Source organism: Schistocerca nitens, chromosome 4, assembly GCF_023898315.1.
Source record: "Schistocerca nitens isolate TAMUIC-IGC-003100 chromosome 4, iqSchNite1.1, whole genome shotgun sequence".
Classification (NCBI taxonomy): domain Eukaryota; kingdom Metazoa; phylum Arthropoda; class Insecta; order Orthoptera; family Acrididae; genus Schistocerca; species Schistocerca nitens.
The window spans coordinates 596,790,720-596,816,418 of NC_064617.1; the positions used below are offsets into that span (position 1 = coordinate 596,790,720).

Genomic DNA, 25,699 nt, shown 5'->3' on the forward strand with positions numbered 1-25,699 from the left:
CTATTCATGTATAGGTTGAACAGTAGGAGTGAAAGACGACATCCCTCTCTTATATACATTCTAATTTGAGAACTTCTTTCTTGGTGTACCACTCTCATTGCTCCCTCTTGGTTCTTGTACGTATATTACCTGTCTTTCCCTACAGCTTACTCCCAACTTTTCTTAGAATTTCAAATATATTGCACCGTTTGACGTTGTCTAATGATTTTTCGTGAATCCCACGAACATATCTTAAATTTTCTTCAATGTTGCATCTATTATCAACCGCAACGTCAGAATTGCCTCTCTGGTGCTTTTACCTTTCCTAAAGCCTAACTGATCGTCGTCTAACACATCCTCAGTTTTCTTTTCCATTCTTCTGTATGTTATTCTTGTCTAATTCTCACACTTATCAGCTCTTGCTATCTTCGGAGTCGTCTGGGTGATGTTTTTCCGTTAGTCTGGTGGCGTATCGACAGTCTCATACATTCCACTCACCAACACGAATAGTCGTATTGTCGTTACTTTCCTCATTGATTTTAGAAATTTTGATGGGATGTTATCTATCCCTTTCGCTTTCTCTGACCTTAAGTCGTCCACAGCTCATTTAAATGTTGACTGTAATAACATATCCCCTATCTCTTCCCTATCGACTCCTGTTTCTTCTTCTACCACGTCATCCGACAAGCCCTCCCTCTCATACAGGCCTTCAGCATATTCTTTCACCTATCCGGTCTGTCCTCTGCATTTAACAAAGGAATTCCCGTAACAATGTTACCGCTCTTGCCCTAACCAAAGGTTGTTTTGACTTCCTGTATGATGAGGCAGTTCTTCCAACAATCATTTCTTTTCCGATTTCTTCGCACTTTTCATGGAGTCATTTCGCCTTAGCTTCCCTGCATTTCCTATTTATTTCATTCCCAAAAGACTTGTATCTCTGTATTCCTAAATTTCACTCAACATTTTTGTATTTCCTTTTTTCGTCTACCAGCTGGAGTATTTGTTTTGTTTCCCATGGTTTGCTCGCAAGTTACCTTCCTTGTACTTATATTTTTCGTTCCAACTTCAATGAGTGACCTTTTTGGAGATGTTCATTCCTCTTCAGCTGAACTCCGTTCTGAGCTGTTCATTATCGCGATATCTATAGCCTCAGAGAAATGCAAGAGCATCTCTTCATTCCTTAGTATCTCCGCATCCTACTTCACTCTACATTATTTCTCCCTGACTAGGCTCAGACTACTCTTCGTCACTATTAAACTGTGATCTGAGACTATATCTGCTTTTGGGTACGCCTTACAATCCAGTATCAGATTTTACAATCTCTGCCTGACCATGATGTGATTTAACAGACTTCTTCCCGATTTCCCGGCCTTCTTCGTGTATATCTTCTTCTCTCGTTATTCTTGAACGACATACTCGCTATTACTACCTGAAGTTTGTTGCAGCACTTAATCAGCCTTTCTCCATGCTACAGCCAAGCCCATATTATCCCGTAACTCTTTCTTCTACTCCTTCCCCTGCAACCGAATTCCAATCCACCCCGGCGACTATCAGGTTTTCATATCCTTTTACGTACAGAATTACCCGATCAATATCCTTATACACGTTCTCTACCTCTTCATCTTCTACTTGCGACATCGGCATGTGTGCCTGAACTATCTTTATCCGTGCTGACTTGCTGTCGATTCTGATGAGAATAACCCTATCACTGAACTTTTAAAAGTAACTCATTCTCTGTTCTACATTCCTATACATAACGAATCCTACACTCGTTATATTATTTTCTGTTGCTATGGAAATTACCCTATACTCGTCTTCCCAGAAATCCTTGTCTTCTTTCCATTTCATTTCACTGACCAGCACTAATGTAGACTTGAGCCTTAGCATTCCCCTTTTCAGAATTTCTAGCTTGCCTACCGCGTTCAACTTCTGACATTCCACGCCCATACTCATAGAACGTTATTTTTTTCTCATGGTGACCTCCTCCTTGTAAGTACGCTCCGTGAAGTTCGAATGGGAATATGTCCGGAATTTTTCTGCAAGTGGAGAGATGATCGTAACACTTTTTCAGTTATAGGCCACATGTCCTACGGATACAAATTACGTGTCTTTAAAGCAGAGATTTCCATTGCCTTCTGCATTCTCATGCCGTTGATTATTGCTGATTCTTCCGCCTTTCCTGGGTTGTTTCGCACTGCAAAGGCAAGTGCTTGCCCTGAACCTCTGATCGCTCATCCGCCGCGTTTGACAAGGCCATTGGCCGAATGTGAGTGACTTCTTATGCAGGAAGCCTTCGGCTGCCATTGCTGCTTAGATTTATTGAGATTTTAAGCAGTGGAGGGTTCGAACCCGGGACCGAGATTGTTTTGATTACTAGTCAAATATACTACCTCTGGACCACGAGCGGACAGTTACTGTTAAAAATCAATGAACCATTCATTCATGTAAACCACACAACGGTTCGTCAGGAAGTTGCAGTGTTACAAACACTACAACAGCTCGTCAGCCAATTACAGTGTTACATCTTTGGGGCGCTGAAGTCGGCAGCAAGCCTGGAGAACAATCAGCACCAAATATTCCGAATAGTGCCGACTTCTAACGATCAATACTTGGGGCTGGCGGCTAACTTATCGCACTCTGTCGCTATTCTATTGGGGCTCATAGCATACTAATTAATATAGATTGCCAATTAATAATAAGGTCGGTACATATGCGGCCTGAGGTGCTGTCGCACAAATTCAGCACCGGCTCTTAAGTAAACATGTTTGACGACCTCTGCTCTAAAGCAAGCACTTCCTCACTCCCAGATGCGTCATTGGCCTCTTGATGCGTGCAGCCACACACTCTCTGCTGCTCCATCAGGAACAATGCCCCGTGTTGGAAACAAGCTGCACCCAGCCTCGCTGTTCCGCCACGCCTCCAGCCTCGTCTCGAGGCAGGTGTTCCCAAGCTCCAGCTTGCTAGAAGTGCCCGCTTTCACTGGCTGATTCCAAGTGCCTCCGCTCTCCAACCGCGGCCACGACTTCCACTATCTGCAAATGGCCGCTTTCACAGGGCAACCCTTGGGCCAACCAGGCTGGAAACATTAACGAGTTCTGTGACAGACCTGGCACCGATTCAAAAGTTTCGCCTGCCACTACCCACAACGGCCTAATATTAGATCCAGGTGGATGATGTGAATTAGATTCTGGTCGTCAGACTGCCAACCGCTCTGACTCCACGCCGCTCCACGTCTTTCCGTGACACTGAGCTCGCCATACTTGCAATTACGTGCGCCCTCTAGTGTGAAAGTAGCGTATGAACAGCCGACCGGAACTTAATTGTGCCGTGAACTTCTAATTCATTGCCTAAATTAAAAGGTCATTAAATCATTTCCAGTTCTCTAGTCCCATAGACGGTCGTACTTAATGCAGGATTGGCCAAATAACAGTGACCCTTACGAGTGGATACGACTGGACGTGAGTGTATGCATATAACCGCACGCCGTGACGCGTACACCGCGTATACGCTTGCCACGTGATCCACACCGCTTCAGAGCGAAGTGCAGGCTGTGATTAAAACAGTGCAAAGGGGCGATGGTCTCCCAGTGGAGCAGCTGGTGTTCGCTGTGGAAAGTTACGTGACAATAAAAACGTAGGAACGTTGCGGTTAGTTGATTGCTGTCAAAGTGCAACCAAAGAGTGCCTGCAACACGTAGTCAGAAAATGGCGTCAGACAGGATCTATTTTGAAAAAGTCAAAAAACCGAAATATGCCCCCACACCAGAAAATGTGGCTGCAGTTCACCAGAAAATGCTTCATAGCCCTACCAAATCCAACTGACGCGTGTGACAAAGACCGGAATATCACGTCGACCAGACGGATGAATACTCCACCTGGACCAGCACATGCATCCCTACCGAGTGTCTAGTGTCTTGTTCATGCGTTAAAACCAGCATATTTTCCTAAGCGTCTTCATTTTTGTGAGAGGCTCTTCACTGAGATAAAAATGAATTGATTTTACATGAATCTGTTCTTTATGTCTGATGTAGCCTGGTTTCAACTGAGTTACTTCAACTCACAGAATCACAAGTTCTGGGCAGCAGAGAATCCGCATAAATTCCGCGAAACACCACTGCATGATCGAAAGGTTTGGGTTTGGTGTGCAGTGTCTGCACGCCCCTTTGTTGGTCCCATCTTCTTTCATCAGACACTGACTCCACTGCGTTACATTGACAACATTAACATTTTGAAACTATTTGTGGCAGCATTAACGAAGGAGGAAGAGACCTAAAGTTACTTCCAACGGGATGGAGCAACTGCCCATACTGCCAGCCGAACCTTAGAACAGATTTACACAATCTTCACGCCTGACAGACTGGTTAGCAGGCATTAGTCTGGCCACGACCCTATCTGGACACCCAGGTCACCTGATGTGTCAGTGTTCGGAGCCCTCAAGCCTAAGGTGTATCGCAAAAACCATCAGAGTCTTTTACAACTGCAGCAGAGCATTTCGAATGAGACTGCAGCAATTCCAGCAATCCAGCTTCGATCGCCCTATAGCAACTTGCTGATCAGGCCCAAAAGTGCCAAGAGATGAATGATGGTCAGTTTCAACATCTGCCATAGTCAGGTTAGCACTGTATTTCCTTTACGCTGCTGTTCCTTTGTACCCTGTAACTCTTTCTCTGGGCCACTTTTATTTGCCCCACGATGATTTAATGTAAGTGTGTATTCATTTTAAGAGGTATATGAGAAAAGGAATGAGATTGATTTTTTCATCTACCTTTATTTATTATTTCTTCGAACAACAACATCGTCATCACCAAAGTAGTTCCTTTCAGCAGCTATACACCGGCGGAGTCATTGTTTCCAGTCTCGGTAGAAGCGCTGAAAGGCTTCTTGCCTTTAACATGTCCGTCACATTCTTTTGAATATTTTCTGGAGTCCTAAATTGACGTCCTTTTAACACATTTTTCAATTTAGGGAAAAGAAAAATACCACAAGAACTCAGATCAGGTTAGTAGAGGGGCTGCGGAACAACAAGAATGCCTTCTGAGATCAAATATTTCGCAATGGAAGAAGCCATGTGATGCGGGGCATTGCCATGATGCAGCAACGCAAAACCTGATTCCATAATGTTGCTCTAAATTCCACTGTTCCGTTTTGGTAACACACAACAAAACACAACTTCGCTGATCGCGCTCTCAAAGATCATGTGATACCCGTACGGAGCTGAGACTCGGACTGAGCATCTGGAACGGATGAAGACACCGGTCTACACGAGTATAACAATACAGCATTGCCATATCTCTCTGTGTTGTCAGTCGCATTACCTTTCTCGCACACTTCGTAGGCCGAAGTCTTACTGATGACGTCAATTGTCCTCCAGTAAAGTCTACAGTCAATCCAAGAACCCACAGCATCATTCACGAAGCGAAGAGTCCTGTCGCTGGTGAGTGCAGTATAAATAAAGGAATCCTGCTGCCTAGGGAGTAACATAAAATATGCCGGAGGATATAAGAAGAAGACTAGCACAGGCTAGGAAGTCAGTCCTTGCTAAAAGGTTCCTTGTTAGTTATTAGTAAGTTACATGTTCGACAGATCATCTAAACGACTCTTCTATCGAAATGATGCGGAACATGTCAGTTTACAGAATATGTGTATATCACTGGTGTTGATATTAATGAACACCTTATTTTTTTAGTTCTAATCATGGAAGTACATCTACAAACAAGTTTCTGCAGCCCTTAATTTGAGGAAATTTCTGAGAATGTACATCTGGAGCAGAACATCATTTGGAAGTGAGTAGTGGCCAGTGCGAAAACCGGTAAAGAAGAGAATATAAGTATACTGATAAGATTCTCGGCAGAATCAGAGAGGAAATTTAGACGTTACTGGATGATGGGACATGTGTTAAGGAAACAAGGACTAATTTCCAAGACAGTAGAGGGAATCATACAGAGTAAAAACGGCAAGGAAAGAAAAAAAAATTGAGGTATATGATTCAACTGATACCCTGAGATGTTACATATTACTCCATTATTCTGTGGAACCACCAACGAATACCGAATTCAATGTGTGACTTCCCTGTCAGTAACTCTTCTGCAGTTGTTGAAAGGCGTGTAGACTGACACCAAATATCTGCGTCATCGTATCAACACTATAATTGAGCCACTTCCAGCTGATTTAGCTAATGTGAGTACTGTACCTGGCGGCTGTTCTGAGTCCCACTAGCTAGTTGCATTTTACGTATGTGACTTAACGGTACGCAGACGGACTCCGATTTCCCCTCCCATATTTGTGGAGGTCGTTCACGGGTATTTTTGCAGCGTTTCGGTGTAAGGTATCCGCAGTCTCCTGCAGTTTGTGAAGTAACAATTGGTCGGTGCACGACAGTGCACGGTACCAATAGGTTCGAAAAAGCCTCGCACGAAAATGCGACTTTTCACGGGCCATATCTCGGGTAGTATTAACCACAGAGATAACGGGTCAAGTGTAGTGGATAGCCCTTGACCTAGCGACCATTCGTGTACCTATCAGAAGAACTGGTGTACTGTAGCTTTTCTGCAGTGCAGGGTCAAAATGAAAACATTACACACTTCCTCCAGCCCCTAAAAATTGAGCAAATCTGTTGGTTCTTTTGCACTTGGTGTTGTCTAAGCTGTTCCCTATGCGTCTTATGAAAGCACCCTTTGTTCATGACCGCATCCTGAGAAAACCTCGCAAAATCATGACTTTTGGGTACGAAAAAGTACCAGTTCTGAGGATGACTACTTTTATAATCTCTGTTCATGGCATTTCATCGAAATTTATTCTATACGTTCTTAAGATGATATTCTCGGGGAACTTCGAAACTTTTTTCGATATCACTATCCGTTACTGATTTCCAGAGATTCAAAGTTACCGTACTTACGCAAAAAAAACAACCAAAAACTGGTTTTTAGCCGTTTCCACAACCTGTTGTAGCAGAAAAAGGAAGGACTCCAGCGGAAAACTAATCTGTCGGAGTACAAAAAATGCAAATATCTTCCACTTTAAAAGAGTCTGACAGTAGAAGTTTATTAAGTAAAAGAAGAGTCTGACGGAAAAGTGGGGAACAAGCTGCCTCAATCCTCATTCCGCCTTCCTTGTCAAAAATTTTGGCATGCGAACATTTTCGCGCCTTTTTTGCACTGATAGAGAGCTCCAGAATCAAAGTGACGATGGAAGAGAGAGCAGACGGTGTCAGTGAGAGAGAAAGGGAAAGGACACAGAGGAAATGAGAAATACAGATGAGTGGAGACCATACATCATCTTTGGAGGTCTGGACTCCCTCAGACTGGCGAAATTTAATACCCAAATGTAGGGGAGGGCGTAATTGGGACTGAAATTTTAAACAGGTGTACCGGTATATAGAGGGGAAAATAAATTGTACCCCCAGAATTTTGAAGCAGCCGAAGTATGGTTAAGACAGTGGCAGTGGGAAAGAAATAAAAGAAGGACACAGTGTAAGTGATAGAGGACACAATGGCATTGTGATATACTATAAACCTTGGGAGAAAAACGAAACAGTGGGGATGAGAGGGAGATGCTGCGTATGAACGCATAGCTACAAAGAGAAACTAGCTGAAAGGTTTTAGAATGATCGGTGTTAAAAGAGCGCGAATATGCTCACATACCAAAAGGAAGGCGGAATAAAGATTGAGGCAGCTGGTTCGCCAGTTTTCTATCACAGGTTTTAAAAGAGAACATATTCTCCGATTGGAGCATTTTTCCGCTGATTTATGATACCTCAGTAACGTTTGCTACTGTGAATATAAATTCATAACAATAACAAGCCTGTTATATTCAATCACAAAAACGTACAACACAACACAAAGAGTGATGCGACAGTCCTCAAAACAAACAGTAGTACGAAGTGGCTGCCGTAGCTAATGAAACAGCTCAGCGTAACGTCACTATGTTACTCTTGCACGGTATTCAGTGAAACCATACATGAGGTATGTACCGGCGAGTAAACATGTCTGTACTGTTACGACCTAGGCTATAGTAATTAATGCAGCAGAACGACATCATACGGGGAGAGGTGCCGTCATCTTGGTGACCTGTCACTGTGGAGCAAGAAAATGAAATCAGAGAGCAAGAGTCCAAATTCAGTACATCAACACTGCAGAAGCCGAAGCTGAGATATATTTCAGGATCACCAGCGTCCAGAAAATCTGTCTGGACAGGAAAACCAGAACGAATGAAGTCACCATTGCTTAACAGCTATGGATGAGCACCCGAACTTGTTACGATTTCTGGGCTGAAGCGCTGCGATGGGAAAAAACTCTAGCTGGCGTAGTTAACATACACTGCCGGAATGGAATAGCAACACCAAATAATAATTAAGGTAGATTAATGAAATTTCGGGAATACATTGCAAATGTGAAATTCTGGTACATTACTAACAGGTGCAACAGCCAGAATATTAAATACAAGCATGGAAACATTCATGCATTGTGTTGTACAGGTGCCGGATGTCTCTTGGTGGGATGGTGATCCATGCCTGTTGCAAATGTTCGGTCAATTTAGGTACAGTTAATAGATGACACTAGAGATGTCGTCAGATGATGTCACATATGTGCTCGATTGGAGACAGATCTCATGACCGAGCAGGCCAAAGCAATATCTCGACACTCGGAGAGCATGTTGGTTTACAACAGGGTGTGTGGGTGAGCGTTATCCTGTTGGAAAACACGCCCTGGAATGCTGTTCATGAGTGACAGCACAACAGATCAAATCACGACTGGCGAACAAATTTGCAGTCAGGGTGCGTGGGAAAACCACGAGATTGCTCCTGCGGTCATACGAAATCGCACCTCAGAACATAACTCCATGTGTAGGTCCAATGTGTCTAACAGGCAGACATATTGGTTGCAGGCCCTCAACTGGTCTCCTTTTAACCGAAACATGGCTGTCACTGGCACCGTGGCAGAACCAGCTTTCATCAGAAAACAGAACAGGTCTCTACGTGCCCTCCAATTAGATCTCGCTTGACACCACTGAAGTCGCAGATGGCGATGGTGTGCGATCTGTGGAATGTACGGTACAGTGCGTCTGACTCGGAGCTGTCCTTGAAGTAAACGCTTTGTAAGAGTTCGTTGTGTCATTGTGGCGCCAACTGATGCTGAGACTGCTGCAGCAGATGCAGTACTATTGGCGAGAAACATATGCGGAATACGATGGTCATACCTCTCGGTGGTGCCACGTGGCCGTTCAGAGCCCGGTCTTCTTGCGATTGTACATTCCAGTGAACCCTACCGCCAGCAATCGTGCCAATTCTTTCTGCAGTATCGCAGAGGGAACATGCAACTTTTCGTAGTCCAATTACACGACCTCGTTCAAACACAAAGAGGTGTCGACAATGGAACCTTTGCGCCTTAAAGGCGCTCTTGACTAGCATCAACTCACGACTTCCAAAGGTAAACAATGCTGACGACAGTTACAGCGTCTATTTAAAGCAATTCCGTAGGTGTGTTACTGGCGCGACTCTTATGCGATTGGCGCGAAATTTGAATAATCATTTTTCAGATGTACAGACATGCTACCACCTTTCGTTTATGTCACAAAACTCTTCCTGGTGTTCCGATTTTTTCCGTCAATGTTAATACCACTCGAATTGGGCCCTTTCCCCGAAGTGTTCTCAGATGCTAGGCGACGTGATGCGTACACGATAGCGTATGGGTGTGTACCTAATGCTGAAGACCACTGCAGTAACAGATGGTGCAGCCAGCCACTTTTTGCTGACTTTGCCTCCATTAGCTGCCTGAGCTTGTGTCCATATGCTGACAACGTGGCGCCTTCGCTTCACTGGACCGTCTACTGGGTGACTAGCTACTGTTGATGGCCAACTCTCTGGTTGGCCGTGTATTCGATTCTGGGCTTCCCAGATGCACAGCTCAGCAACATCTTTGCTGTTCAGCAGTCTGTAAGGACCATCATTATTGCTGACCGCTGCCTAATGTGGGTTTAACCTTCGGCTTTGGACATCCTGATAACTACGATTCAAACAGCATTATATCTGGTGTTGTATACTGTGACCACGAGTTAGTCAACCAGCTTAGGGCTGCGTCATACATCGTCGGAGGCGTGCGGCCGTCGTTTATTGGCCTCGCTAACATCAGCGGCCATCACTGCTTGCATGTATTACCTCTCTGACATATAGATGCTAACATCTGCACACCATGCCTCTGGAGCCAAGTGTACTGCCCAGTAAACTTAATGAACCTACCTGTCAGAAACCTGAAATAACAAATAACAATCTTGCCACTGCAGACAACTTCGAGGCGTGCAGGAAGAGAGTCAGTGGAGTTCTGGAAGGTACTGGCAACGATGTATAGTAATCCGACTCGAATGCCCTGGTCAGCTGCGCTAGGTTTATCAGTTGGTGATCCATGGTGCGAGCAGCTTTAAGAAGGCGGTTCGACAGATAATCGATTAGGTTTAAATCCGGAGAGTAGCCCTGGTTGTTGTTGTGTTCTTCAGTCCTGAGACTGGTTTGATGCAGCTCTCCATGCTACTCTACCCTGTGCAAGCCTCTTCATCTCCCAGTACCTACTGCCACCTACATCCTTGTGAATCTGCTTAGTGTATTCATCTCTTGGTCTCCCTCTACGATTTTTACCCTTCACGCTGCCCTCCAGTTCTAAATTGGTGATCCCTTGATGCCTCAGAACATGTCCTAGCAACCGATCCCTTCTTCTAGTCAAGTTGTGCCACAAACTCCTCCCCGATTCTATTCAGTACTTCCTCATTAGTTATGTGATCTACCCATCTAATCTTCAGCATTCTTCTGTAGCACCCCGATTCGAAAGCTTCTATTCTCTTCTTGTCTAAACTATTTATCGTCCACGTTTCACTTCCAAATGGCTACAATCCATACAAATACTTTCAGAAACGATTTCCTGACACTTAAATCAATACTCGATGTTAACAAATTCCTCTTCTTCAGAAACGCTTTCCTTGCCATTGCCAGCCTACATTTTATATCCTCTCTACTTGGACCATCATCAGTTATTTTGCTCCCCAAATAACAAAACTCCTTTACTACTTTAAGTGTCTCATTTCCTAATCTAATTCCCTCAGCATCACCTGGGAGTACGGCAAATTCTTGCTGGTGCTCTTTGAGCCATGCACGTACACTACGAGCTATTTAACATGTTGCATTGCCTTGATGACTATGAAAAACAATGTGGCAATGTGGACAATGTGGACATAGTCCCCTAGGATAGGTGCATACTTGTGTTGATCCATTGTGCCTTCCGGAATGACGAGATCAAGCTGGGAATGCCACGAAAACATTCCCCAGACGATAACGCTATATTGTTTTTGGCTTTCAGACTTTTCAAGCCGTTCACGCCAAAGGTCATCTGTCTGATGGAACCCAGAACGTGTTTCATCTGAAGAAACCACCTGCCGTCACTCAGTTGCGGTATTGGCTGGTTAATCGCAGCCTTCGTCATCAGTGAACAACAATCGCCACCGATGCATGAACTACGCGCCGGCCGCAGAGGCCCGTATGCAGCGACGTTCATTGAAGGGTCGTTGAGGAGACACTGTTGGTAGCCCCTTGGTTCACCTGGGTTGACAGTTGTTCAACAGTTGCACGTCTGTTCGCCTGTACATGTTTTCACAGCCGTCGTCTACTCCTGTCATCTATGGCCCGAGGTGCCCCACAGTTACCACGGGGCCAGTTTCGGATAGCGCCATTTTCCCCATGCACGATATGTTTTAACTACAGCGGCACGCGAACAGTTTACAAAGTTAGCCGTTTCCGAAATGCTTCCACCCTTGGCGTCCGCAGCTCGAGGTGTCGCTGTCGCGTTCTCGCTTCCCGAGCACGGGGTTCCGGGTTCGATTCCCGACGGCGTCAGGGATTTTCACCTGCCTCGAGATGACTGGGTGTTTGTGTTGTCCTCATCATTTCATCATCATTCCTGAAAGTGGCGAGATTGGACTGAGCGAAGGCTGGGAATTTGTACGGGCGCTGATAACCGCGCAGTTGAGCGTCCCACAAACCAAACATCATCATCATAATCCGCCCTTGGCTCGAAAGGCAATAATCATGTCCTTTTGGACGTCAGATATATCGCTCCGTTCCCGCATTACAACAACGACTGCACTCTCGTGGAAATCGGGTTTTCTGCCGGATATCAGCGTCTTCCAAACACGATATTTCGACGTCATTACTTGACGTCTTCATCAGGTGTTCCCTGAGACTGGCTAAGGGAAACCACCAAAATTTTGTCGTTGGAGTTTAGGTTCACACTATACTGGCTATCGACGTCCTGATTAACTACGCATTGCACATCGGTGCCTGTGTTCGACTATCGATGGCAAAAAAGTGAATGGTGGTCAAATAATCTGACCACAAATATTTTAGGCGACAAATTCTAATGCTGATAACGCGATAGAGTTACCGATGACAAACGGAATTAGTAAACACTGCGGACGCATTCAGAAGATATCAACACACGAAGTAGTGAGTATTAACGACAAGTGATGCCGGATTGATTTCATATTTCTAGATCAGTTGTGCATTCTGCCTAAGTTCTTGATACTCTCCCTCAAAAGCGGCTTCTAATCAAATTGTGTGCCTATGGAGTATCGTCTCAGTTGTGCAATCTCCCTGTCAGAAAGGTCATGGTTGGTGGTAACTGACGGGAAATCATTAAGTAAAACATAAGTGAAATATTATATTTCCCAAGGTAGCTTTATAGGCGCTCATCTGTTCCTAATCTATATAAACTATTAAGAACACAAAATGAACAGCCCTCTTTGATTGTTTGCAGGCGATGCTCTCATTTATCGTCTAGCGAAGTCATTAGAAGATTAAAACCAACTGCAAAAATTCTGTAGACAAGATATCTGTGCGCTTGCGAAAAGTGCCAGTTGACCTTAAACAGTAAAAAAAAGAAAAAAAAAAAACGTAACGTCCTCCACAAGACTACTAAAAAAATTCCGTTTAAATTTTGATGTAAAAACAAAAAACTCTCACAAACTAAAAGGTTACCGATTCAAGTAAATACACTCTTAAAAATGACGCAGAGAAAGAGATATAGAGACGACAAAGAGAGAGAGGGAAACGGAGATGGGAGAGAGAGAGAGAGAGAGAGAGAGAGAGAGACGCACCACAAAGGAATTATCTAGATGCAAAAATTGTGCAAATCGACAGAAACCTTTCGCAAAAGATTTTAATTGGACTGAAATTAATGCTCACCTAATGGCACCATTTTTATTTATACCGTTTGGATTTTACGTGAAAAAAAGGTCACCATGGCTTGAATGTTGCGGGCAAAAAACACGTTTTTTGTGAGGTATTCTACGCACGCCACCTCTGTGTTTCAAGCGCTGCGTTTGTCTATAGTTAAAAAACTGGTTATGACAGTTCATTATCGTTTCGTTGTGTATACGTTAAAGATTTCATTCACCTGTGTCTTAAAATCATAGAAATGCCTTTGGTTGTGCAAAAAACAAAAAAAAGCGTGTAGCAAATCAGAATAATTCCCCGTCCTGTGCAAAGTGATATACTGTTTGATAGAGCATTTAGCACTTCATCGACGACCATGCAGAGAATTTCACTGAGGGGAAAATTGCTGTAAAAATAACAATCAGAAGAAAGGTCACCTTAATTCTAACCCGTAGATGTATACATCACAGATGTTTGAGACATTAAGCATATAGTTTCATTTAGTTAAAGTAGCTATGCCTGGATTTCAGGCAGGATCTCCCGTTTCGTTCGATGCTGCGGTGCTATTCCAATAGTTGGAGAACCTCTGCAACGCTGTTCGAGTGGACTGACTCGTTAATGGGAATTTGGAGTGAGGAGGGATAGCGTAGTGGTTTCCGCAAATGCTTAGTGAGCAGGAGACCCGAAAAGAAAAAATCTTAAAAGGAGAAACGAAAAATAAAGAAAAACCTTTTGACATATTCGCATTTTTAACAGGATCAGATACTTTAGCCTATAAATTGCAAGATGTGCAAATTGCAGATGTGCAAACAACTTGCAATTAAGAGAGCTCACCACGCTGGGGAAGTAGTGTTAACTCGTAGGAAAGAGCGAATATTCAAGATGTTTTGATTTAAATGTCTTCGAAGCTCCCGGATACGTCGAACTTCCATTCTTCTACATCCCCAACTCTGTCCAGGATGTATTCGCATTTTTTGTACTATGATAGAAGCATCTTTCATTCTGGTAATAGACAAGTAGATATGGGATTACATTTACGAACAACTTAAACTGGCGCCATCACACGGAAAATATTGAGAGGAACGCAAACCAAAGAGTACGTTTATTCGCAGAACACTTAGCTTATATTGTAGAAAAGCTAGCGTCGCTACCATTGGTTTGGAAGAACTTTGGTTCTGGTCCAAATTGGTTCCAATGGCTCTGAGCACTATGCGACTTAACCTCTGAGGTCATCAGTCGCCTAGAACTTAGAACTAATTAAACCTAACTAACCTAAGGACATCACACACAACCATTCCCGAGGCAGGATTCGAACCTCCGACCGTAGCGGTCGCTCGACTCCAGACTGTAGCGCCTAGAACCGCACGGCCACTCCGGCCGGCACTTTGGTTCTATTCCCTATTCCTCACAGGATTTTTGTGAGGGTGGAGGTCAGGAACAGGGTGCACTCTGCTTCGTGAGGCCAAGTAAGGAGCGGCTTTAATAAAGATGCAGCAGTGTCTTCGGGATTCATCTACTGCCAAAAGCGCTTGGAGTGTTTTGGCGTCAAACTGGTCAAAAATCGTACAAACCAAGTTCGCTCGTCGTACTGCCTTGAAGGGGCAGTGGAAGCAGGCTTAACGCCTGATCCGTGAATGGTTGGTTGGTTTGTGGGATTAAAGGGACCAGACTGCTACGGTCATCGGTCCCGATCCGTGAATGGTGTTTACGTTTACTCTTGGAAGATGCAAAAAGTCTCCAAAAGAGCCTATCTATACTAAGCTTGTCCGTACTGTTCAGGGTTATTGCTGTGCGGTAAGGCGTCGTTATCAAATGGTATTCACGGAGTTCGTCGAAGAAAGTCCAAAGTAGGGGAGCTCGTTTTTTACTATCGCGGAATGTAGGAGACATGAGGTGGCAATAATAAAATACACTGAGGTGACAAAAGTCATGGCATACCATCTAATATCGTGTCGGATCTCCTTTTTCGCGGCGAAGTGCAGCATTTCGACGGGTCAGGGGCTCAACAAGTCGTTGGAAGTCCCTAAAGAAAAACTGAGCCATATTTACTCAATATCCGGCCGCAGTGGCCGTGCGGTTCTAGGCGCTGCAGTCTGGAACCGCGGGACTGCTACGGTCGCAGGTTCGAATCCTGCCTCGGGCATGTATGTGTGTGATGTCCTTAGGTTAGTTAGGTTTAAGTAGTTCTAAATTCTAGGGGGCTGATGACCTAAGATGTTAAGTCCCATACTGCTCAGAGCCATTTGAACCATTTTTTTACTCAATAGTCGTCCGTAATTGCGAAAATGTTGTTGGTTCAAATGGCTCTAAGCACTAAAGGACTTAACATCTGGGGTCATCAGTGCCCTGTCCGCCCCGTTAGCTGAATGGTCAGCGTGACGGACTGCCGTCCTAAGGGTCCCGGATTCGATTCCCGGCTGGGTCGGGGATTTTCTCCTCTCAGGCACTGGGTGTTGTGTTGTCTTCATCGTCATTTCATCCCCATCTGCCGCACAGATCGCCCAATGTGGCGTCGATTGTAAGAAGACCTGCACCAAGGCGGCAGGACCTGCCCTGTAAGGGGCCTCCCGGCCAATGACGCCAAACGCTCTTTCCCATTTCCACCTGTCGTCTAGATTTAGAACTAATTAGACCTAAGTAACCTAAGGACATCACACACATCCATTCCCGAGGCAGGATTCGAACCTGCGACCGTAGCAGTAGCGCGGTTCCGGACTGAAGCTCCTAGAAACGCTCGGCCACAGGGACCTGCGAAAGTGTTGCTGGTGCAGGATTTTGTGCACGAAGTGACCTCACGGTTATGTCCCATGAATGTTCGATGGGATTCACCACGGGTAATATGGGTGGCCAAATCATTCTCTCGAACTGTCCAGAATGTTCTTCAAACCAGTCGCGAACAGTTGTGGTGGATGACTGGGCGCATTGTCATCCATAAAAATTCCATTGTTGATTGGTAACATGAAGTGCATGAAAGGCTGCAAATAGTCTCCAATTAGCCTAACATAACGATTTCCACTCAGTGATCGGTTCAGTTGGACAAGTGGATCCAGTTCATTCCATGTAAACACAGCCCACCCCACAATGGAGCCACCAGCAGCTTGCGCAGTGCCTTGCTGACAAGGCCACTGTTTTTCAGTCGTCTGGGCTCCAACCGATATGGTCACGAATGCAGGAGAGGAGCTGCAGGCGATGTAGTGCTGTTAGTAAAGGCACTCGCTTCATGCGCCGAAATAGCCCATTGACACCAAATTTCGCTGCACTACGTTTGACGCACGTTCTACACTAATTTGTGCGGCTACTTCAGTCAGTGTTGCTTGTCTACTAGCACTGGAAACTACGCAAACGTCCCTGTTCTCGGTCGTTAAGTGATGGCCGTCGGTCACTGCGTTGTCCGTGGTGATGTAACGCCTGTAATTTTTCGAATTCCTGCTACACTCTTGACACTTTGGTCACGGAATATTGAATTCCCTAACGGATTCCTAAATAGAATGTACCATACGTCCAGCTCCCACTACCGCTGCGCGTTCAAAGTCTGTTAATTCTCATCGTATGGCCATTTTCTGACTTTTTATATGAATCACTTGAGTGCAAATGACAGCTCCGCCAGTGCACCAGCCTTTTACACCTTGTGTACGCGCCGGCCGAAGTGGCCGTGCGGTTAAAGGCGCTGCAGTCTGGAACCGCAAGACCGCTACGGTCGCAGGTTCGAATCCTGCCTCGGGCATGGATGTTTGTGATGTCCTTAGGTTAGTTAGGTTTAACTAGTTCTAAGTTCTAGGGGACTAATGACCTCAGCAGTTGAGTCCCATAGTGCTCAGAGCCATTTGAACCATTTGAACCTTGTGTACGCGATACTAATTCCATCTGTGTGTGTGCATATCGCTAAGTCATGACGTTTGTCACCTCAGTGTAAAGACTCTTTTCGTCGCTCTGAAATACTGTCAGGAAATTTCAATAACCAACTCTCTTCTCCAAATGTGAAAATATTCTGTCGATTGTCAGTTACAAAGGGAGAGATCACCAGCATTATAAAATAACAGAAATCGGAGCTCGAAAGGAAATACTGAGGTATTCATTTTCCCACGTGTTATTCGAGAGTAGAACGGTCAAGAAGTAGTCTGACAGTTGTTCCATGGACCCTCTAACAAACAGTTAAATGTCAACCGAGACTTGTCATGCAGCTATAGATGTATTCAACAAGAACCCTAATTGGTTTCACAGTATAGTGTATACGGTGGCACGCCTCACTCACTCTGAAGCGCAGCTGTCCCACGGGCGGCTTGGCGTAGGGCAGGTTTTGGAAGCCCAGGAACTTGCGGCCGCCATACGAGGTGTCGAATGCCCCTCGCACGAGTCCCTGCTGCGTCCGTACCACGGGCCCTTCGGGATCGTCACCCGATAGAAACGCCAGCAGCAGTGATGCCGCCGAAGCCGCGAAGAAGAAGAGGGTGGGCGACGCCGCCGGCATGGCTGGACTGGCGCGAGGTGAGGTCTGCACGGGCGCGACTGCTTCTCTCCACTGCCGTGCAGCGCGACCAGGGTCGCCACGGCCACGCTGACAGCTGTCGTGGCCTCTGACCCACCCCAGCTGCGGAGCGTTGCTTTATTTTATCGGAATCATATAAAACTGGAATTTTTCCGTTTTTGGTTGCAAGCTGGCACACATTCGTCAGCTGACACAAATACTGTGAATGTATCGCTGACGGGGATGACAGCCATCTGGAGATCGCTAAGAGGATTTTTCTGTTTGGAGAAATGTGCGCTATCGTAATAAATGTGGGAAAACCTTGCCTGAAAACACACTACGTACATTTCCTTCGGGGGAATACGTTGTACGAATTACCCCCATTACCTAAGATTACACTGGTCGACAACATTTTTGTTGCATTTCAATCAGCGGTTGTTCTTACCTATTCTAACGACGCTGGTTTCAGATCTGAGGTCGTTTTATTCTGAGAGCGGCACTCTTTTATGCATTATCCAAGTGTCAGTATTTCAAGTTTCCGTCATCATATCGTAAAGCAGTTGGATAAAAATTTAAAGCACATGGGTAACACAAATTAAATATAGAAACAAAGTCTAAATCAATTCAGGGGTACAAATTGAAACAAATACCATCATCAGTTAGGTTACAGTTAGATGAAATTGATTTACTACTAACAAAAACATTCCAGTCAGGCATAAATTTTCGTTTCAAGCTCTTCCGTTTGTGGTCTACTTCAGGGAGATCTCGTTTAATACTCTAATCACAGTCTGCTATCATATGTTTATCCGTTCTCCAGTGACAGCAGTCTTCCATAGTGTTGGGTCCTAATGGGACCATTCGCCTTGCTCTTCAATGACATCCCCTAAGTTGTCAGGGAATGTATGAAGATGACTGTATAGAAAATGCAGTTTGACACTCAAATTACGTCCAAGGACATAGAAATCTGGTAGCATGATACTTTCGTAGTTTACAGTCTTTTTATTTCCAGGGAAGTGTTCCATTATCACTGCGAATGACACCCATGTAGCCCTTTCCTTCATGTTCATCTTTGTGATAAATACGTTATCACGTACATGTGCCTGAATCTGGGGTCGGTTAAACACTGCTGCATTTACCTACTCACAGGAGAAAACTAGAAGAATACTGACCACATGTTGGAACCATGCACCGTCCCTATCTAACTGTTTCATCAAACCAAAAGTAAAAGAAAGAATCCAGTCAGATGGACAATGATAACAAATGATAAAATTTTAGAACAAGTATCCCACACCGATTATCTAGGATGTGCCATTAGTTTTAACTGTGACAAAGACACATAGAACAAGGTTAATAATTATCAAGCTATCTATGGAACAATTGGAAGAACTTTGGGAAGAAAAATAAGTAAAAAATACAAATGAAATTGTATAAAGTTATGGCGGTACCTGCTCTTGTATACGGTCCCGAATCAAGGACAGTAAAAATAAATGAAAAAAATCACTTACACAAGCAGAAGATAAAAGATATAGAGATATGTAGGAGGCTGTAAGAAAATGGATAAAATAAGGAATGAAACAAGATCAGATTTGAAAATCTTTTCAGGTATTGGACAAGATAGAAGAGAATAGAATGAAATGGAAGGATCATGTTGATAGACTTACAGAAAACACATTAAAAAAAAGAAGAAGATAATGAGATATCAGCCGAGTGGAACAAGTGAATACAACACCATTCTGAATACAAGACCAATCCTTGGAAGGAGATGGTGACAATCGTACCCAGTCAGATACTGAGTGAAAGAAAAGTAATGTTTCTCGATTGACGATTGAATCTTTGACAACATTTGGCATACCGATCTGCCGAGTCTCACGCAAGGACTACACCTTCTGGTTCCGGTACCTATCTCGTGCATGGCAATTCCACATGCAAAGACAGTAGGGATACTTTGTAAATCCACTATGTTGACCTAGTAGCAAATTAACTATTTTGAGGTGAACGCATGTAATCCAGTTGTGGTCCTGGTATTTTAGTTCCTTAATCACAGTCTTCAAGTCATTATTCTCCTCTCGTAAATACACAGTGTAACCAAATGGAACAGGTCCATAGACATTTCCATTATGTAATAGGACAAACATCAGATTGCGTCTACTTTGCTTATTTTCATTCGGGTATGTCGTATGGTATTATATTTTGGCTCAGAAGCGGGGGGTTCGGGCAATAAGTGGTGTAAGTTCACGAACCTCTTGTCGACCCCTGTTCACGAGTGTGGGTATTTTGACATTGGCTTCTCAATAAACATATTCCTTACTGTCATTTCTTGTTAACAATATTAGCTTATTCCCAAGAATAAGCAGCTTTCACTCAGTTAATACTCGGCAGAAATCAAACCTGCATTTGGATCGGACTTCCTTAGCTCTTGTGCAGAAAGGTGTGCAGTATACTGCTGCATCCAGTTTCAATAAGCTACCACTAGAATTCAAAAATCTTCTCAGTAATCCACGCGCTTTCAAATCGAAACTGAAGAGTTTCTTCATGGGTCACTTCTTCTATTCTGTCGAGGAGTTCCTTGAAAAATTAAGCTCATTCTTGTTGTATTGTTGATTGCGTTTACTTAAACTTATGGCTTGGCTCTTTTCTTATTTCTATCTATTGTTACTTTTACGTTGTAATTTCATGTACTGACATGTTCCATGACCTTGGAGCTTTCCTCCTCAATTTAGTCCTGCGGAACTTAACGTGTAAATAAATAAATAAGTAAATAAATATGTGCAAATTAACGAATCATCTAGACAGTACAACGTAATCCCTAATTCCTAGAGAATACCTGAGATTTTACACCAGTAAACAAACTTATTATACCCTGTACAATATCAGAGGAAACACTCTTCTAGCTTTCAGTGATATGACACTATTTCAGTACCACTCAATCTAGAGGCTAACACTTCAGCTACATGTTTGGAGAAAGACCCAAATTCGTTTCAAGCTCTTCCAGTTGGGCCGGCCGCTGGTGGCCGAGCGGTTCTAGGCGCTTCAGTCCGGAACCGCGTAACTGCTACGGTCGCAGGTTGGAATCCTGCCTCGGGCATGGATGTACGTGATGTCCTTAGGTTAGTTAGGTTTAAGTAGTTCTAAGTTCTAGGGGACTGATGACCCCATAGTGCTCAGAGCCATTTGATCCATTTTTTCTTTTGTGGAGTTCTTTAGGGAGACCTCGTTTAATACTCCAGCAAAAATCTGCCATCGTATATTTGTCCCATCTAGCTTTTAAGTAATTAATCTAAGCGCAAACGGTTGGAACTGAAAATCTGAATTGCATGAAAAACTGAGCATGCAGAGTAAAACCACCATTACAACACAGACTTTAAGATTAAGTAAACAGAATCTCATTCAACTGAGAATTAGAAAAAATTAATGCCCAATTTTATGAAAATGGTACTAGAAAGTGCTACATTTGTCTACACGTTCCGATGCCCCTTTGAAACGAAAATAGGCCTAAGCATAATACGCATCACTTAGATTCCGAGAGTTTCGAAACCTGTACAGAAAATTGGAATAGAGATCAACATAAACATCATTTCGTCCCTTTTTATTGCTCATGAAAACCACACATTGCATGTTGTAGTACCATACAGCGAGACCGTCAGAGTGGTGGTCCAGATTGCTGCATCTATAATACTCAGTAGCACGTCCTCTTCCATTGATGCATGCCTGCATTCGTCGTGGCACTTTCGGTCCATATTGTCTCACTCCTCAACTGCGGTTCGGCGTGGATCCCTCAGAGTGGTTGGTGGGTCACTTCCTCCATAAGCAGCCCTTTTCCATGTATCGCAGGCATATTCGATAGGGTTCATGTCTGCAGAACATGCTGGCCACTCTAGTCGAACGATTTCGTATCCTGAAGGAAGCCATTCACAATTTGTGCACGATGGTGTCGCGAATTGTCGTCCATGAAGACGAATGCCTCGCGAATATACTGCCGATATGGTTGCACTCTTGGTCGGAGGATGACATTCACGTATCGTACAGCCGTTACGGCGCCTTCCATGACCACCAGCGGCGTACGTCGACCTCACATAATGCCACCCCAAAACATCAGGGACCGTCCACCATGCTGCACTCGCTGGACGGTGTGTCTAAAGTGTTCAGCCTGACCGGGTTGCCTCCAAACACGTCTCAGACGATTGTCTGGTTGAGGACTTACCTGACACTCATCGGTGAAGAGAACGTGATGCCAATCCTGAGCGGTCCATTGGGCATGTTGTTGTGCCCATCTGTACCGCGCTGCATGGTATCGTGGTTGCAAAGATGGACCTCGCCGTGGAGGTCTGGAGTAAAGTTGCACATTATGCAGCCTATTGCGCACAGTTTGAGTCGTAACACGACGTCCTGTGGCTTCACGAAAAGCATTATTCAACATGGTGGCGTTGTTGTCAGGGCTTCTCCGAGCCATAATCCGTAGGTAGCGGTCATCCACTGCAGTAGCATCCCTTGGGCAGCCTGAGCGAGGCATGTCTCCTCAGTGTCCGAACAACATCGCTTTGGTTCACTCCGAGACGCCTGGACGCTTCCTTTGTAGAGAGCCCTTTCTGGCACACGGTAAGAATGCGGACGCGATTGAACCGCGGTATTGATCATCTAGGCATGGTTGAAGTACAGACAACACGAGCCGTGTGCCTGCTTCCAGGTGGAATGACTGGGACTGATTGTCTGTGGGACCCCCTCCGTCTAATAGGCGCTGATCATGCATAGTTGTTTACATCTTTGAGCGAGATTAGTGACATCTCTGAACAGTCACAGGGACTGTGTCTGCGATGCAATATCCACAGACAACGTCTGTCTTCAGGAGGTCTGGGAACCGGTGCGTTGCAAAACTTGTTTTGACGTGTGTAGTTATAATTAACACCTTTGACTTTAGCTATGTGTTTTTAGGGTTCAGTACCTCAGTGACTAAAAACGGAACCATTATAGAAACACATTGTTATCCGTATGCCTGCCTTCTACCTATCTGTCTGTCTGTCTGCGACTGTTAAGGCCGATTTATCTTTGGGTAGAGGTATCAAGTTGAAATTTATGTGAAATACCAAGGCCTACCGTCCCTCGGAGGTGTGAATAATTTAAGCTTTTAAGTTAAGAGATACTGTCGTATATGTCACACATTTTAATACTCGTTAACTCACTCCTCAAAATCTATATATGAACAATAATTACTTTACTGTCATTCATTGTGTTCAACAACTCTAAAAACAATAATACTCCAGCTGCTTCTCCGACTTCGTCTTTAGTTCACATTAGATTATTTTCTCTATGTTGGTTATAATTATGAATTATTTTAGGAGCCACACGAATGCCTCATGATGGCCGAGCGGTAAAGCGGGCGCCTGCAAACCGACAGGTCGCAGAATCAAATCTCGGTGTTTTATTTTCTGGGTCTAGAGTCACGGACAAACATTTTAATGAACAAAGAACCGCGTGTATCGGACTTTGTGCTTTAGGCAAACAAATGATAGTATTTGTTAAATATTAGAAAATGGATCTCTAGGACACCGGGAGGGACCAAACACGTATCCGGAAGTAAATAAGGCAAGTTTTCCGTTGTAAGGTTATGAGCAGTGAAGTTACATTCAGTTCCACACGAAAGTGTGAGCCATAAAGTTAAATGTGACGCCCGCAGCGACATCCCTGATGGTGCTTTCAAATCTGTACTCAATGCCCCTTTTGCACAGTGTGCAGATAAACAGTGAGAGAGTTGATTGTTTTATTTTGTCGGTTGCAGTTTTGGCTATTTGCAGTTCTTTACAGCGAATTTAAACGCTGAAAAATGTGCAATATTTATTAAAAACGGCTTAGGAGATTCGCTAAAGAGCTATTTGTTTCGAACGAGGCAAACTAGGTGCTTCAAGAGGATAATGATCCGAAACGTCGCAGCCGTCTCTGTACAGCTTGGAAACAAGACAATGGGTTGTCCACGATAAACTGGCCTGCAGTGTCTCCGGATGCAAATCCAATCGCAATGTTTGGTCGTATATTAAAATGAAGCTTAAACGAATTCCATTATATACTTTGAAGCAGCTGTCATACAATATCAGGACGACAGGAAGGCCGTTACCGAGAGAACACACAGACAATCTAGTGAAAGGCTTGCCAAAACGGTGCCAAGCTATAATCGATAATGGCGATGATTGAGTTGACTATTAGGTAATCGTTCAGTTAGTAATGACATGTATTTCCATGTGAACATATATCTATAGTAGTGTCTTTTACTTCACACAGCCAACGGCATACACTTTCTTGTGGAACTGATTGTAAGCGACGAGCTATACTCTTTTTCTTTGAAAATTTTAGTGGCAGCTTAGTAGTGTGGCAAGTGTTGGTTACGGATTGGAGAAAATATACATATCTAATATTCTGAAAAACGTTGTTCGCATCTTCCGCGTCATACCCTGGGAGGCCACAATTACCACTGAAAAATCTCCACTGCAACAGTATGGATGTTTGTTTTACTTACTCGGTGAATAGGCGAGAACCTACGTGACCTTTTTAAAAAGGTAAAGATATAATTGGTCATCTTCTGTGTGGAAAGTGGTCTGTTTTGTAAATACTTTCATCAGCAGATAAACTCATTTGTAATTCTTTTCCTTCACTTGAAAGCTGTATTTGAATTCTCTAAAATGGTACCAAGCTTCAGTCTAAATAATGAAAAAGGAATAGAAGTGTTTGAAATAACCTGTACTATAATGCCGAATTACAGCAAATACAATTTCTCTTACAGTATCCCGAAACTTTTGTTGAATTCTCAATACTATTTCCTTTTACAGTCTTCGAACAAAATCATTTTCATGTCCATAAGCTCGCAAACATATATCTCATTACTTTAGAAAAATCCAGAACAACCCTTTGTGATCTAAAACTCAGAAAATTCCTAGTAACTCGTTGCTCCTTCACTAAAATCAAAGAATAATTATCAGTTTTATTATTACACCGATGCTGCCTCACATTTAAGTGTCTCTGATTTGTATCACTGTTTATGTCACTCACTCACAGATGTACTTTTATTGATATTCATCTTATAGGATCTTTTCAAGACGTTATCCATTATTTCCCACTAACCTTTCAGATCCCGTGCTGTTTCTGACAAAATTACAATCTCATCAGGAAACTTTAAGAATTTAATTGGTTTCCTATCCGAACATATCTTCTTGCTTTGCTTTAGTACTTCTTCAACATAAGTCTGAATAACATCGCGATTCTCTACATCCCTGTCTTACACCCCTTCGTTCTCATCTCTATTTGTGCAGTTACCATTACATCAGTGACAACAGATCTTCGCCTCCAACTCACAAGACAAGAAAATTAACTACTAGATCATCAGCGTACTGAGATATTTCTTGAGCTGACAATTCCTCTTTCACTTCAAATAATAGACTGAAGTTGAATTATTTGATTGCTAGCAATAAAGGAATAAGGAATTACTTTAATAACATGAGCTAAGGAAAAAATAGGCGTAATGAGTAACTGCTGATTTGATGCTAACAGGATGATGCATGACCGTGAATTAGTATTTTAATGCCAGCATGGACTTTTCAATGCAATGTTCTTTATATGGTATTGGACTTCGAGTGATAAATTTAGAATAAATGCAGCGTCTGTTACGAAATATTCATTTAACGCTGCTGTAATGGCGGCCGATCAGTGGCATCACCGTATGAGTATCGTTCGGCTTAACTCGTTACTCTCCGCCACAAAAAGCTGAAAAAGTGCTTTAAAATCAATGTTTAGCAAAGAAATCATGACAATATTAAATAAAAAACGTCATCTCTCTCAAGCTTGTGTTATTAATCTAAGAAGTAGGCTACAGAAACTAGAAAGTAACGACCTTATACAACCCTTTGTGCCACGGGGCTCGCGAAAGAGTGATGCTGGGAGCTACATTTTAAGCCAACACTTTTCTTTTAAACAAAATCCAAACGGTTATCTATAGTTTGCTCATTTAGAAAAGTCTATAAAATCATCCGATTGTTCATAAGGCTTAGTAGGTTTACGAACATACGGAGGTCGCAAAAATCA

At 43.6% G+C, this 25,699-nt stretch overlaps 1 protein-coding gene across 1 annotated transcript in view; it reads right to left on the bottom strand.

Annotated features, from left to right (window-relative positions):
• Positions 1-17,638, bottom strand: part of LOC126252455 (juvenile hormone esterase-like) — a 128,740-nt gene extending 111,102 nt beyond the window's left edge. The window contains exon 1 of the mRNA XM_049953350.1: positions 17,423-17,638. Coding sequence (XP_049809307.1) covers positions 17,423-17,638 — 216 coding nt within the window. The remainder of the gene's footprint in view (positions 1-17,422) is intronic.
• Between the last annotated feature and the right edge of the window lie 8,061 nt (positions 17,639-25,699).